The sequence below is a fragment of the Chelonoidis abingdonii genome, chromosome 7 (genome assembly GCF_003597395.2).
Source record: "Chelonoidis abingdonii isolate Lonesome George chromosome 7, CheloAbing_2.0, whole genome shotgun sequence".
Lineage (NCBI taxonomy): Eukaryota > Metazoa > Chordata > Testudines > Testudinidae > Chelonoidis > Chelonoidis abingdonii.
Genome location: NC_133775.1, coordinates 105,712,660 through 105,729,020, shown reverse-complemented (window position 1 = coordinate 105,729,020; position 16,361 = coordinate 105,712,660). Strand labels below are relative to the sequence as shown.

General features: G+C 41.4%; 1 protein-coding gene across 4 annotated transcripts in view; it reads right to left on the bottom strand.

Annotated features, from left to right (window-relative positions):
- Positions 1 to 1,281: 1,281 nt before the first annotated feature.
- The window catches only part of G3BP1 (G3BP stress granule assembly factor 1), a 34,964-nt gene continuing 19,884 nt past the window's right edge, over positions 1,282 to 16,361 (bottom strand). For 2 of the 4 annotated variants that reach the window (XM_032771707.2, XM_075068190.1), the window contains 10 exons: positions 13,254 to 13,335; positions 12,259 to 12,432; positions 9,698 to 9,788; positions 9,190 to 9,280; positions 8,579 to 8,783; positions 7,423 to 7,524; positions 6,703 to 6,814; positions 6,149 to 6,274; positions 5,921 to 6,030; positions 1,282 to 2,374 (listed from right to left, as the gene is read on the bottom strand). In XM_032771707.2, the coding sequence (XP_032627598.1) occupies positions 2,168 to 2,374; positions 5,921 to 6,030; positions 6,149 to 6,274; positions 6,703 to 6,814; positions 7,423 to 7,524; positions 8,579 to 8,783; positions 9,190 to 9,280; positions 9,698 to 9,788; positions 12,259 to 12,432; positions 13,254 to 13,335 (1,300 nt within the window). In that variant the 3' untranslated portion in view covers positions 1,282 to 2,167. Of the gene's footprint in view, positions 2,375 to 5,920; positions 6,052 to 6,148; positions 6,275 to 6,702; positions 6,815 to 7,422; positions 7,525 to 8,578; positions 8,784 to 9,189; positions 9,281 to 9,697; positions 9,789 to 12,258; positions 12,433 to 13,253; positions 13,336 to 16,361 lie in introns of all 4 variants that reach the window. The other 2 variants (XM_032771692.2, XM_032771684.2) reach the window with 1 other exon arrangement.

Here is a 16,361-nt window from a genome sequence, read left to right as displayed (position 1 = left end):
CTGTTTTCCTGACATGAAGTGGGGAAAACCATTTAGAACAGACACTACCAGTTATTACTGCAAGATGGAACTGTGTTATTTCCTGTATATCTGTACACTAAAGCAGCACACTGCGAGGCTAGCCATTGCAGTTAGTTCTGCTCAAGGGCCAGGACGTGCCTCTATACTTCTGGGAGCAGGTTAAAAGAGTCAGGTCAGTCTGTAAAAGGTTTGAGGAGAGGTGGGTTGAACAGTTTTTAAACAAACAAAAGCTTCCAATGACTTTAGTGAGGTGTAGACTATATACACCAACTCTCACAAGTAACTTTTCTGGTATGGTTCATAGTGACCTCCCCCTGGACACAGAGCTCTGTTCTAGTTTGTAAAGCAGAATGAGTCAGAGACCATGAGATATGTATATGCCATTACATCACATCTGCACAGATCCTGCATTAGAAAACCGAGACACACTGAATCCTGATTCACGTGAAAGACAATGACTAATAAGCTCTCCAGGGTGTCCACTGTGATGCAGATACTGCAGGGGGCATAGGAGCCTGATATACCATCAGTCACTTTGTATCAACGTAAGATGGTGGTGCATGGAGACACTGCTCTAATCTGACCCCAGTGGCTTCTGGCATTAATCTGGAAGCAAGACTGCAATTTTCTTCCAGATGTTTTTCCATACAATGGAAGTTAAACACCATACCTATTACCAAAATAGTGAGCTGTGCACTGGAACCCTTTAAGACTGCTGTAATAAAAACTGTACACAGTCTTATCTTCAATTTTAGTGGAGTCTAAGAATGAATAAGGTATTTATTCAATACCAGGAGGATATACCAGCAATTGATAACCAATCAGTACACCTCTAGCATAACTATCAGAGGCTGCATGTGATCTAGGCAGTTTCACCTCTGGCAGAGGGGAGTTTCTAAACGGATGCCAAAACTGCAAAAGCGCCCTACCCCCACCCAAATAAAGAACAGAGTAAGTATACAGGATCCTAAAAAGCACATTCACATTTCAACAATAAAAGATATCTACAACCACAGTTTCCTAGTCACAACAGGAGATGTTACAAAAATCGCGTAACTTTTCAGTCAGCTGGAAAAAGCAAACAAAACATTCAGCCAACCACCAACATGCTTTATAATATTAGACACCTCTATGTACCAACACAGCAGAGATTGGGTCAGTTTCCAAAGCACCTTTTGTCATTATCTTAGACAGAGGTAGTGATGGAAAGAATGGAGGGGAAACTCTCCCTTCACAAGAATTCCAACATACTCCACTTGATAAAGCAAATCTAGACTTTTTTTATTTTTTTTTTATTTTTTTAACAATTTGCCAAGACTGGAATGAGAGATAAATAGAAGGCACAACAATTTTGCTTTTTTTTTTTATACAAATACAAACTAAAACATGAAAAAAACTCCCTATTTCAATAAAAAATTTCACAATTTCAGGAAAAATGTTTTAAGTTCTAGACATTTAAAACCTATCCCACAATCCAAAATTTGTAAGTGGTAAAACAGTAGTCAGAATTCCTTTTCGTGATCATGTATCAAAAGAAAAAAGATTCTATGGATACCCTTTATTCCACTTTTACAGCGCCACAGAGAGAAGAGTGAATGTCAATTTTTCAAGTGGCAACCTGGCCAGACCAGAGGATGTGCACATGACCCTCAACGGACAAACAACAACAGTTTCTCCTGCCTTGAAATGCTTGCCAAGTGCTAGGTTTTCCTACAGGCTCTGAACACATGCAGGTGAAAGATTATTCCACTGACTGAAACGCACCCAATTTCAGCATAGAGCAAAACACAAAAAAAAACCCCACACATTCCTTTAGGAAAGACCCACTGGTACAAAAAAAAATCCAGTCCGTAAGTTTGCAGTGAGCAAGGAACTTCAGTTCTTTTCTTTTTAAAATCCACTTTTCCTAAAATATTGTTCCACACAGCTGGAATCTGGGACAAGGACTAGGGGGGAGGAAAAAAAAAAAAAAAAAAAAAAAAGAAATCACAAAACCATAAAACAAACAAACAAAAAGGGGCCAAAACAGAATCAAACGTAGCAGTCTATAAACAGGCCAGGGCCACATTCCAAGATACCCAAGGCTGAAATTCACAAATCTGCAGGAACAAGGGTTTGTGCCACCATGCCAACATCCTTGATGCATTCACTGGCGTTGCCCGATGCCCCTTCCAGCTCCAAATCCTGGTTTCTGAGACATTCCTCCACGTGGAGGCCCTCGAATCCCACCTCCCAGCCCTCCCCGAGTGCCTCCAGGTCCACGTGGTCTGTTGTCTCTGCGGTCACCCTCCCTGGCAGCTCGCGTTTTCTTCTCCTCCACGTTCAAACGCACCTCTCCCCTGAACATGATGGGCTGCAAGAGAAAGAAAAGATTTACCAGCATTACCAATGCAGCTGTAACTTTCCAACAAAGCCTTTCACGTGGGTAGGTTTATGCTATTCCCATCATGGGATTAATATTAGGAATGGGAGCAAGACAAGAAAGAAGGAAATAAAGCTCATGGCAGCTACCTATTTACAGGTTAAAAAAAAACAAACAACAACAACAACAANGTTTTTTAAATGTATTTGGTTTGTTTCAAACTAACAGGGGTTTTTTCCTGTGCCAAATGTGGTTTAAAATGGATTTTAAAAGCAGTTTGGTTTTTATTCTGCAAAATGAGATGTATTTTAAAAAAATGTTTTTGAGTTTTTTTGTTGTTTGTTTGTTTGTTTTTTGTTTTGTTTTTTAAGTGGAAGAAATAAACTCAAAACCTGTGTTTGTCATACAGCCTGAAAAGGATGATTTGTTTTAAAGCGCTGATATTTAGTTTTGAAGTTTACAAGATGAATGAATCCTAATGAATATTTAGTTTTGAAGTTTACAAGATAGTTTCATGTGTTTTATAATAATGCTGTTTGCTCCACAGTACGGAGAAAACATGAGAGATCCTTAGAGCAGAGGGAAAAGAAGCTGAGAAGAAAAGGGAACGAGACAGCTGAAAGAGAAAATTCACCAGCTTCAGTGACTGATGGACGGATGAAGCCCTGAAAGTATATTTTGCTTATTGGTTGGGTGGTTCTATGAGGTTTTGTATTTTAAGTGAATCCATAGGTGTGGATGAGAAAGATGGTAAAGTTCAGTTTTGTAAAATGGTTCCCCCCACCCCCCATAGACATGGGCAACATTTCTGACAATGCTTAATCAGTGCTACAAGGACAGTCCTCCAGAACCACCAAAAAACCAGGAATCTGCTTTGAGACCTTTAACAATGCAAACCAGCACAAGAGTGCAGATGAAGCATCCAGGCAGTCCAAACCTCACATCCGTCAAACCCAAGAGCAAAACAAGACTGGTAAAAAACAACCACAAATCCAGTTCCTCAGTGGCCACTGCCACACCAAACCCTGAGAAAAGGCCCACATTCACAAACCCGGAGCATGAGCTCGAAGGGCTCTGAACGTGCGCAGAACCACACACATTCACAAACCCGGAGCATGCGCTCGAGGGGCTATGAACGTGCACAGAACCACACACATTCACAAACCTGGAGCATGTGCTCGAGTTGCTCTGAACATGCGCAAAACCACACACATTCACAAACCCAGAGCATGGGCGTGAGGGGCTCTGAACGTGGGCAGAACCACACACATTCACAAACCCGGAGTGTGCGCTCTAGGTGTTCTGAAAAAAACACCAAGGACTGACAAATCATTCTCCCAAAACCATAAGCTCATCACCACTCCCCTATATTCTAGTATTTGGGAAGACTCTGATGCTTCATTCAGAAAACTGATGGACGCTGTGTCCCCAGGAGGGGATGGCGGGGGGAGGGAGAGAAAGGGACAATTGATACATCCTTCCAATTGTTTGAACAGTGACTTCTCAGGCAGTTGAACACTTTACATGTTCCACTTTTCCTAGCAAGTGGTTAGATAAGATGAGCTTGTTTCACTGACACACTTTAATACAATGAAAAAAGTCATTCAGATCACTGCTACAGTGTTCCAGCTGACTTTTCTTCTGATTTGAAGCAGCTCAGAGGCCCATACTGCACCCTTCCTGCATTCCGGTGACATCCTTCACTTTCAGCAAAGCAGCATTTTGTATTGTGCAATGAGGCGTTACTGAGGGTGTGTCTATATGGCAGTAAGAGACCTAGCACAGTACACGAAGCCACACTCTGGGCCTTTCAATGTGCTGCAGAAGTGCACACATGATGAGTTAGTGCACAGTGCGCTGTAGATTCACAACCTGGCTTGTGACACAGTAGTTCACTGTGTCGACAAACCTCAAGTTGGCAAATTGCACTGAAGCAGGGAAAAGGCCAATCGGAACATATGCCCTGTTAGCATTAAAAGCTAAATAAGCTACTGCCACGTAAGGCTGAGGAATTAAGTCTACAAAAAGCTAAGAAATTCAAGAGTGATGGTTCCTTCATACATATATCAATTATATCTCATTAGAGACCATGAATTATTCTGGATGCTCTAAACATATAAAGAAGGGCTTGAAAATTCCCCTTGCCAGTGACAAGCAGAAAGCTTTTCAGCTAAAATTCCCACTGGATGATCAGTTCCCCTGGAGCTGCCCGAGCCAATGCCCTGGCATATGAGGGGTACCAACACCCTTCCCAGCAACCAGGTATGGGAATAGGGTTTAAATATCCGTCACTTTGCCCCGGACTCCACTGGTAGGTTTAGCTCTCTGGTTGATAGTTTACTAGTAACCTTTAAATCCCGATATGTAGTATTTGCAGTGTAGCAGAGCTAGTATTGTTGCAAGAACTCGTTTAGAATTAAAGGAAACGTGCTTGTGTCCAGCATACTGTGCATGGATTGTTGGAGAAGATCAGTACAGATAACTAAAGTTAAATTACAGATGGAAATAAGGGTTCTGAATTATTAGAAGTAAAAAAAATATATTTGAACTGTTCAGCCCTGGGTTAAATATATACATAAAGCCCCCACCACTGTCTTATATTACCAAGAAGGAGAGCACCACCGTTAATTATACTTTAAGTTGGACACAAACATTCCCTAGAGCCTGCAGATTTGTGACTTGCAGGAAAAGAGCACAAAATGATATGAACAGATTTAATACAGAAAGGGCCAAGGACTGCCCACTCCTGTCCAAGAGCCTGTAAGTGTGATGTCACACCAAGGAGGTGAAGCGGGAAGAGAAGTGCCCCGATCGCTGTGAACTACAACTCTCTAACCGCTGGCTGTACAGGCACAGATGTGTGTTGGTGCAAGGTGTTTAGATCTACCACTTAAACAACAATCCCCATGGGGTCACTTGCTACTGCCCTTTACATTCATAGTGGCTGTGGCCAGGCTGACTCTGCACCCTGCCTTGTTTAGGGTGTAAATTCCTTCTTCAGGTCAAACACTAACATGGTTCCCCTGCTTTTTCAATGCTTCTTTATTTGCATGGCAGCCTTATCTCGCTTTTGGTTTGCTTTAGGAATGTAAATATCCGTCCAAAAAGTTAACCCTTTAACCATTTAAATGACACAGTTTTAATCATTTAAACAATTGAAGGGAGAGGGGCTGCTTCTGGAGCAGGCAACTGGCAGAGTCTGGGGGCTAACATTTAGGATTTGTTAACATTAGCCTTACTGGTTAACTGTTTAGGTTTGTAAACTACTAGTTTGCTTCAGCACTAAATTTGGCCAACTGTGTGTGTTAATTTCCAAACAGTACGAACACATGAATCACACTTACTCAGAGTGGTTCATTTATGGATGTAAACTAGGGGCAGAGGAAGAAGAGAGGGGCTAAAAATCAGCTGGCTAGAAGAATGTCCTCTCTCCTTAAGGGTCAGACAGACATTGCCCACCATTAACAGAGAGGAATGGATTCAAATACAGTATTTTGCAGAATCAAATCTCTGCTGATCCAAACACCACCACCTTACCCTATTGCTAAGGATCTTCTGAACTGGTTCAGGATCATCGAACACCACAAACCCAAAGTTCGGGAGCTTCCCACCGCTGTTGATGCGGAGTTCCACAACGTTCCCATAATCTGCAAGAGAGGAGCCAAGTTCTTTTGTCACACATTAGAATGTTCTGCAGAAACAGACATGTGCTTACGGTTGCAGCCCCAAAACCCTATGGTGAACACAGCGAAGTCAGCAACTTACTTTGGAAGAAGTCCTTCAGTTCAGTTTTATCCACATCATGAGGGAGGTTCCCAACAAATAGCTGGTGACTGTCTGGGTACCTAACAATTCGTCTAGTTTCCATGTCACCCTGCTCACCTTCACGAACTTAAAACAAAACCAAAAAAAAAAAACCATACTTGCTTAAAGCCAAACATCATGCACAATACCTGAACAGTTCTAATCATTGGTGTAACTGGTATGCAATAAGATTCAGTATCTCAAGTTCTAGTGGAATTTCAATAATGTTCACAATAGCCATGCATTGGTAACTTGCACTTATGAGCAAACTAAAATCTAAATACTACAAACTTTTTTATATTTGTGAAAGTTCATTTCTAAAACAGAGGTTCAGGTCCAGATCAGCTAAAACAGCAACAGTAGCAGGAGTGACAGAATATCTATCATTAAGAACTGAAAAACCAACGCTAATTGGCACATGGTATATTGAGTGCTTTCATGGCTTCTTAGGCAATTAAAAGGTGATAGAAAGGGGAAAAGAAGTGAAGTACTTATGCGCTTCTAGCTTTTCTTACTTGGTCTCGGCCCTCTCTGTGGTGGGATGCTTGTTCGCTGCTCCCTCACCCTCTGATCCCTCTGTGGCCTCTGTGGTGGAGTCTGGGATTCAGGCTTGGACTCAGGACGGGGCTGCAGAAATGACCAACCAGTAAGTAATATGTAAAAACAGGCAAGGCTAGTAGCAAGGTTCACTTTTCAGAGCTTACCATCAAAGTTTAGATTATACCGAGATAATTTCCAATTTGCAAAAGACCGGTAGTTCTTTTCATCAGTGGCTACAGAATGCATTTCAGCTCAAATTATACTTGTAACTTCAAAATGAAATGCTGTTCTGTTTTACTGTGTAGTGCTCAGTCAATAAAATGTACCCTGGGGCTACACAATGTCAGAGAGTGAGATGAAGTGTATCTTGCCTAATCATGGCTGAAAGATTTTAGTACCTCTAACTTGGCAAGTTTGCCCAAGCTCTGTGGAACTGCCGTCACTAGAGTTTTGCATATTTTTCAAGGCAGACACACTCTACACACAGTGAACACATTTGGTCCACATTGATCAAGGTTTTCTTCACAGCTACAAGGGTAACAAGTGTGATTTTTGTTTAAAAGATTATTTAGAAAACCCCTAACAATTCCAAAACCCCACAAAGAATCCTAAAATGCATGCTATGAGCAGGGAATTTCTACTGTGTATTCCCTCCCAGGTCACCAAGTAATCTGTGATTAGTGCAGAATTCCTACTTGCGAGGCTGGTACTTTCACAACATGAGGTGGTATTCCCAATACTGGAACAGCTCCACTGGGTGGGAGGTTCTTGCTGGTTACAGATGCCCACGAAAATGTCTAAAGGAATGAACAGTGTTACTTAGTAACTCAAGGCCTGCCGTTTTAGATGTGCCTCTCAGAAGCGGCACCTGAGGTGGTGGTAACAGCTTTAAAGCCACCTTTGAGCCTTCCGAGTTCTGGGTCCAGCCCTCAGCAGTTTCCCCACAGCTGCCTATGAACCATCCCAACTCAGAAAAGCCAGAGAGCACAGTATTCCAGCCACACACTGTCTCATTCCCAGGCTTGTGGCACACATGGATCCCCCTTCCCTGCTGCAATGGCGGAATCAGCCTGTTTCCAACCCCTGACCACTGCATAAACAGGCAGGGATGCAGCACAGAATTGGGGCTATTGTTAGACTCATCACTGCAGGGGTTATACCCTAACCATATTTGGAAAGGTACCTTCACAGCCATAAGTTGGATGGGCATAGTTTGACTTTAAAAACAGTGGCTACTAATGCTTATTGATAAAATTTTTACAACTGTGCAAAATGTATTTTAAGGACTTCTTTCTATCCATTTACATTTTCACAGTTGTGGGAAGTTAAATGGGGCAGATGCTTATTTAATGACAGTAGACGTACAACCGTTAACACAAACGAACAATATCATATGTCAAAATATAAAAGTAATTATGCTGAAATCAAACGCTAATAAGTTCTCAAGCAGTACTTTTCTTACTTTGCCTAAATTTTGATTAGCAGCAACCAATAAACCCTAATCCTTCCAAGAGTCACCATAAGCATCCAATTTACTGTTGAAAAAATATGCAAAGACAAATTCAAGCCAGTTTCTGGAGCAAACTGAACAGGTACAAAATACAGAGGGCCTTGATAATGGGTTGTCATATTGCGATACCAGCAACCAACTAACTGACCAATCGCTTTTCTGTGGATAAGCTCAATTTGAGGTGAAAAGGATAATTTAGGAGCAGGAGAGAAGTCTTATGCAAAAGAACTTGGATATCTCTCATCCAGCTACCCCATCCTGCCAGAATAAAAAGATGTGTTATACAAAATGAAGAGGAGAAAGAAGATGAACAGGTAGATTAAAGTCACTCATTCCATTACCCTGGAGTCCTCTTGCACCACAGGAGCGGGATCTGCAGGCACTGGAGAAGGACTCTTTTCTACAGTCTCCTCAGGAACAGTTTCCTCCAATACTGGCTCAGATTTTTCTTCCTGCACTTCTGGTTCTGGTTCCTGTTCAGGCTCCGGTTCAGGCTCAGGCTCTGGTTCCACTACTGACTCCTCCAGCTGCTCCTCCAAGTCATTGCTATTGAAGAACATCACCAATGGAAACAATATCTCTTTTCAATTTGGATAAAGAACAGTACTGAAGGCATGCTTATAACCCAGGTAAGCAAAGTACAATGCAATCAAAATGAGCAGCACAGCAAAATTCACTTCAGTAGGTATACACTTCCTGGAGGCATGAGTTACAAGTTATTCTGTAGAACATCAAAAGTATTTATCAGTTGAAAACAGTTTCTCAGCCTCACAGCTAATAGTGTATCATTTAACAATGTTTATGTTACAGCTTCTGCAGCAGAAGTCTGACTTCTAGAGATAAAACATGTTCATTCCTGACTTCTCTTCACATTTGATTCCAGACCTGGTCCTTAAAGAGATCACACAATGCAAAGTTTGCCATCACCATATTAAGAGTATAGTCTTTTTACCTTACAGACTGCTCATAGTAAGCGCCGGGATCATCAGCTGTCTCAGGGGTCTGCTGTCTTTCCTCAGGTTCCTCCACCTCCTCCTCAGATTCTAGAGTGGGTTAGGGAAGGAAGAGAACTCAAGTTACACCTATCACACTGTCCAAGCTCAGCAAAGGATTCTTTAAGAAACAAAAAAAACAAAAAAACCCACACACAAAACACACCACACACACCCCCAACAAATTTTTGGGAAGTTATTTTAATATCACTGCAGGAAGAAGGACCGTACAACAGTCTGTATTTCACCAGCCCATGCTGAAGTACCAGCAGTAAAGAAGGGATATCTATAAAAAAAATTTTCTATATACATACATACACAAGACACAATTTGAATTTACTGCAAAATATGCCTTCTCATAAGAGAAGAATCTTCTCCGGTCTGAGAATTGAGAGTTGTTTACTATGCCCACTAATGCCACAAAAGCTGGCAGCAGTAGAATTCTCCAGGCTCCTGGTACTTACTCACCCTCCGGAGGCTCGGTGTCCGAATCACCAAAAACCTCATCTTGGTAGCGGAAGATGTCGTTATGGACATAAAACTTATTTGCAACAGAACCCTGCAGGCAAGCAGGAATAAGAAGTTGGTTCCATTATACTAAGTCCCAGAGCAAAACATTACATGATTATGAAGAGTTTACAGCCATAATGACAGATCCTGGTCACAGCTCTGCCCCTCCTGTGACACTCTGGCTATGCAGAAGTAGCAACTGTCCCAACAGAGGGAACATCTGGGTGGCACAAACCCAGCAAAGTTGCTTCTACACTCAGACCCCAAGCACAGGGGACATTCTTGGGCAGGCCATGAGGGGAGAATACTAGCATGTGCTGCACTCTAAAGAATCACCACACTACGTGATGTAACTTAGAGCAGATTTATAGTTGAGGTTGCCCTAAGCTATGATAGGAGTGGCTTAGCCTTCAGTCAAGCAGAGGATAAAGGGAGTGGAGAAATTGCTTTGTACCACTTTTTGCTCCCCCTTCCATGTACTGCACTAAGCAGCTTGGCCAAACCTAGGGATCTGGGTCACGGCGATTAGGGAATATTTGCCATTCCAAGAGGAAAAACCTATAAACTTATCTCCAATATGGAAAATTCAAGTACTAGGTTCATATTTGCTTTGACATAGTGAATATTTTAAAAAAGAATAAAGGTTTGACATGCCTGTCAAAATCGAAATACTGTTGCAATCATAACAGCCACTTCACCATAATAGCAAGCACACAGCTGTAGGTGACGGAGAGAGCTATGATATAACCCATAGAACTCCGCAGAAAGCAATGAGACACTGTACAGCTTTTAAAATGATTCCTGAAGCAGAAAGGAAAAATGCTATTCATTCCAAGCAAGCAACTATACCTTGCTTCATTATGACTGACAGGATCAATACGGCCAAATTAAAGCCAAACAAAAGGTTAGCAACTGTATCTAGCTATGGATTTGAAAAGTTTTTTGGAGGCCATCTCAATAACAACTTGATAACAAAAGATCACAATTAGAAACAGACTTATGGGCTTCGAGCTGCTCTACAATAATTCATGAATACTGCAGGTTGACCTGGCAAATCGGGATGTTTACTATGTTAATATATAAGGAAAACAAACAGGAAGGAAACAGAATGGCTCAAGATAAGACACCTGGGGCATTAACACACAATGCTAGGATGTAAAAAGCCTGGGAATCAAAGTAAAAAAAGACTATAGAAGTTTAAAAGGGGACTCAAAAGCAATGTTCCCTCTAATTTTTCCCATGCATGTGAGAAATGAATTGTTATGTGCACCAATATGGAGGTGATGTGCGGTGGGGGTAGGGCCAATAAGTTCAGGGTGCGAGAAGGGGCTCAGAGCTGGGGCATAGACTCAGGGTGCAGAGAGGTGAGGGGTGCGGGTTCTGGAGTGGGGAGCGGTCAAGGATGAGGGGTTTGAGGTGCAGGCTGCCCTGGGGCAGGGGGAAGAAAGCCACCTCTCCCCAGCATCTCTGGGGCTGGAGGGGAGGGGGCGCAGCAGTTCCAGGACTGGAGGGGAGGGGACTGCCTCTCCCCGACTGCAGCAGCTCTGGGGCTGGGGCTGCAGGAGAGGTGCCTCTCCCTGCTGCAGCCCTGAGCACCTGCACGGCCGTGCAGCTTAGAGGGAAGTTAGTTCAAGAAGGGCAGGCAGTTGTTCAGGGAAAGCAAACCTAACCCAGGACCTGCTGAGGTGTCCGACGAAGCTAGGCCTGCCTTCACTACCATGAGAATAAGTATACAGTGAGAGACATGTATATACCAACTACTTTGCTGCACTTTGTCAGTGTTATTTTCTACTTTTAAGATAAAAATGAGTTCTATTTCAAATAGAAAAGGGTCAGAAGAAGTTCATTCCATTCTATACCAAGTGTTAACTACTTTTAAATCTATCTGTATCTGGACTGCACATCATAGCTCATGTGTCTGTACCTCGACTTTAGAGAAGAAACGGTTATCAAATACAGAATAGTCAGCTCTTTATGAATACCAAGAGACTGATGAGTAATCTAAATGAAATCCCTGAAAGCATCCTGACTTTACGGACAAGTCTAGTGTCATACTGCCTATGTAAGCATTAGAGAATTTATTAATAAGCTCAGAGATGAACTCTTTGCTGAGATGCTGCATAGTAGTAGTTGTTTCAAGTAATGTCATTTCTTAAAGCATTTGCAGTACACCACTGTTGGACTCTTGTGCAAGAAACACTTGGAATCTTCAATTGGAATCTTCAGATTCCAGTGCTAAACTGAATAGCTACAGCTATTTTCATAAAGCGGCAAAGAGTTCTGTGGCATCTTATAGACTAACAAATGTATTGGAGCATGAGCTTTCCTGCGTGAATACCCACTTCGCATGTCACCCACGAAAGCTCATGCTCCAATACGTTTGCTAGTCTATAAGGTGCCACAGAACTCTTGCCGCTTTTACAGATCCAAACTAGCATGGCTATCCCTCTGATACTTCGCTATTTTCATGTCCGTACTAGCCCACAGTTAAAGTAACAGCAGAGCTCCATAAAGCATACCTCAGGTGCAAGTACAAATGTCTGCATGAACCTGCGTACTGGCTGCATGTTATTGGAGAGCTCTCCCATCACCTGGACTACAACACCATCATTAAGAGTAGCATGGGCATCCACATGACGGATCTTTGTGTGGCAGTCCTTAAAGTTCAGTGACAGCACCTTCTTGTGGATGTCCTGCAAAAGGCAGAGAAGAATCAGTTACCCATTTTCTAAGTTAATTCAGTTTATCAGAGAGGCCTGTATAGTGCAGATCAGTGGGTATAGAGAATACCAAGTACAGGGTGAGGCTTGCTGCCTAGGGTCGCCCTTGAAGCCCTAGAGAGCAGAGTCCCAAAAGCCACTCCCCCTTGGTGTAGTTCTTTATATTTAAACTTTCCTCAACACCTTCAGCCTTCACTGTTTTAATCTCTCTAGGTCAGTCTGCTGTTTGGCTTTTTTCCCTTCCCCCTCCAGTTTTGGTGCCACATGCAAAATTTGATCATAAAATGAATTCACATCAAGGCAGCAGAAAGACAAACAACCATGCCATGTGCTTTTTCTTCCGAGTTGAGACAAGAGTCAAAGAGAACACTTAGACTTTGCAGAGGGTATCATTGCTTGAATACCATTAAATGCTTCACCACTGTGACAGCATAGCCCAGGGCACTCTGCTTTAATGTGGTGTTCTTATCAGAATTTTATATCCATCTCCAAATTTCATAGCTGTTGACAGTTTTGGGAACATGTGACAAGTTTGCCTACCAAGCATACAAGGATGGCAAATTATTGCAAATCAATTTTCAAGTCCCAGAATAGACTTGTCCAAGATGTTCATATTGCACCTAGTAAAACTATGAACACCCCAGAGAGTATGAACACACATATGCTCAGTATCATCTAACAGACAGATCTGCTTGAAACACTAAACAAGCCAGAAGATCTTAGATCAGAAAAATCATAACTGTAAATATGAAATTCTCTGCAAAAGTACTTCACTCAGTTTTACAGAAGCTTACAGATTGCCCATAGACTGCATCAGCTGGTTTTCCATTGGAATCCAAGCCACCATGAACATAGGAAGAATTCTTTCCATAAAACCTATAGGAGAGGGAATTTATAGATTAAGCCTTGTTGCATTAAAAATTGAATCAGCAGACAGTATTTTACTATAAAAATACTATATTTGAACTAAGTCTTATTAATGGCACAGTGTCAAGATTGCTCAGTCCAAAAATTGTTTATTTTAAAATAATGGAGATATACCCATCTCCTAGAACTGGAAGGGACCTTGAAAGGCCATTGAGTCCAGCCCCTGCCTTCACTAGCAGGACCAAGTACTGATTTTGCCCCAGATCCTTAAGTGGCCCCCTCAAGGATTGAACTCACAACACTGGGTTTAGCAGGCCAATGCTTAAACCACTGAGCTACCCCTCCCCCCAGTTTGCATGCAATTTCAGTGCATGCAAATCCAGATTCCTATTTGCAAGTATTTGTTCTTCAAAACCAAAATTCTTCAGTTTTCCTACTGCCAGGCACAGACTTCAGCACAGAAGATAATACGCTCACTGAACAGGCCATCGAGTTTTCTTCTCTTTTAAAAGAATTCAAGGGGTGTCGAAAGTCACGTTGCCAGTTCCAGGTTCTCTGGATAGGTTTTAGGAAGACAGTACTCTGGAATCTGTCATCTTCCCAACAGAGTCAAAGATACTCAAACCACTGGTAGAGGCCAGTAGATACCAGTTTTGACATGCAACTGTACTCTGGAGAGTGGCCTCTAGAAACAGTAGTGTTTATGTTTACTGCTTCCATGATTTCTAGATCAAAAATTTGCTTAGTTAAAACTCTTTTACCCCAAATAACTGCTAACTCTGTAAACTCACCTTAGTATATAAAAGTCAAGTTGAATTATTTCTGGTTTTGACGCTTTCAACGAAGAATTTAAGTGGAACTTGGTTCTGCTGACTGCCAATTTTACAGACCTTTCCTGATCATAATTACACTATATTGGTTTTATTACACTCTTAAGAGGACATAAAATTATCTTAAACAAAAAACTGAACAAGACATGCCAACCCCAGTATCACTATTTACCCAAGCAGAGCTCCACTGACCCTAAAGGACACCAGATGACTGCAGAAAGCCTATAAAGACTTATTTAAAACATATTTGCATGCTGACTCTCAACCTCAGCCTAAAGAGTACGTGAGCTGGTTGAAGAAGCTTTAACAAAAACATTCTCCTGGAACATGCAGTTCCATCAAAATTGAAATCCTTTGTGAAATGTTTTTGATTTTGCCAAAACCTTGTTTTGGAAGAAAAAAGTTCTGACAACACCCATTTCAATATGTTTGGAATGAAACATTTTGATTTTGTTTTCAAACAACATTGTTTTGAAAATTTTATATCATACATAAGCTTTTTTTTTTTTTTTTTAAAAAAGGCAAGTCAAATAAAATAAATGTTTTAATCAATCCAAAACTATTTCTTCAGATTTTTTTGGGAAGAGTTTAGAAATTTGTATCTTGAAATCCTTTGCAAAATGAAACTTTCATTCTATACATAGCTCTAGTGGAGACATTTAGTATTTATTTTAAATTTTGACAAGCACCACAACTCATCTTTAATTTTCCTTCTAAAGTCAGCAACTTAGTATGCAGGAGCAACATCACAAGAGTGAGACTGAAATGATTTACAGACAGAATAGTACCCTCTTTAGGATAGAGGAGCCACAAAAGAGGCCTGTTTCAGTCAAAAGTACCTTGACACTTCCCATTCAAAGTGCTGCTAAGTGGAATCAGTGCCATAAACTACATTTCCACTACAAAACTTTGCCTCTCATTTCCTTTGTACAGTTCGCAAAGGCTATTTCTGAGAAATACAAGTAATACTTCCTAGACACTTCCATGGCTTGACAATCCATTCAGTTAAGAGCTTCTCCTGGCAAGTGAAGGATATACATACAAGCCTCACAGCTTCACACTGCTGCCTAGGATAATTAGCAAGACTGTAGGTTAGTTTAACTCCTGCTGTTCAGAACTCTATGGACAGCAGTGAAACTGACAGGACCCATGCAAATGTGTCTCTGGTGCTGCTGTTTTGGAAAACTATGAACAGCAGCAACGGCAGGCACTGAAGTATTCGGGGAAGACAGCCAATATAAAAACAAAAAAACAAACCCCACACAGCTGAAGTAGCAGGAAACACCCCCATCCACCATTAGAGCCATCAGGAGGTTCTATGATTTGGGGAAGTGAAAGATGCTCTCTCTTCTGCCCAAGAGACAGAACCACCAGTATCATCCACCACAGCTCCCTGATAAGATTCCTATCAGCCTCTTCCAGCAGCTGGGATTGGTGCCAGGCTTTGCAGAATCTTGGTGTGCTCCTCTCCCACAAGACCAAAGCTAATCTTTCATATCAACCTAGTCCTTTGGCTAGCAGGTGCCATCTGCCAATATTTAGTCAAGTCCTGGTTATAAATTATATTCAGAATGATATTTTATTAACCTAGAGACTTGAGATACTAATGGGAAAACTAGAGGAAGCTTCCATTTTATAGCTTCTTCTACCATTTGCTAAAATAGCAGTAGTATTACAGAGCAGAGAATTTTGACAGCAGGTACAAGTTAGATTAGAATAAAACCCCTGAGAATATGCAGTAAACTATGCCTGGACTAAATGAGTGGGTTAGCTGCTCTGCACACTTGTGAACAATTATAAATCATCTTCACTCAATACTGGTGACATTTATGCATACAGAGCGGTTTCAGGATTGTGGGAGTTCTTAGCTTATTTAGTATGGCAAAGCATAACCCCAAGCAAGCATAAGTCTCCCAGTGAAAGATATATTTATCATCAGGGTGGACCTATTTAAGTCAGCAAGCAGGAAACCCTAATTTAAATAATTGATTTTAACCTTATTTAGCATTTGCACTTGTTATTCTAAAGAAAGGTTAATTTTCACTGGTTGGTACAACTATTAAAAATGTGTTTATTTCCAATCAAATATACCCTTTATACTAAACTTTACCTTTACACATCATGAGTCTTTTTGCTAACAAAAAGAAGGTTATGGGGTGACTATCACACTTTATAACTAAACTACATGAGAAATGAAAATGTGAT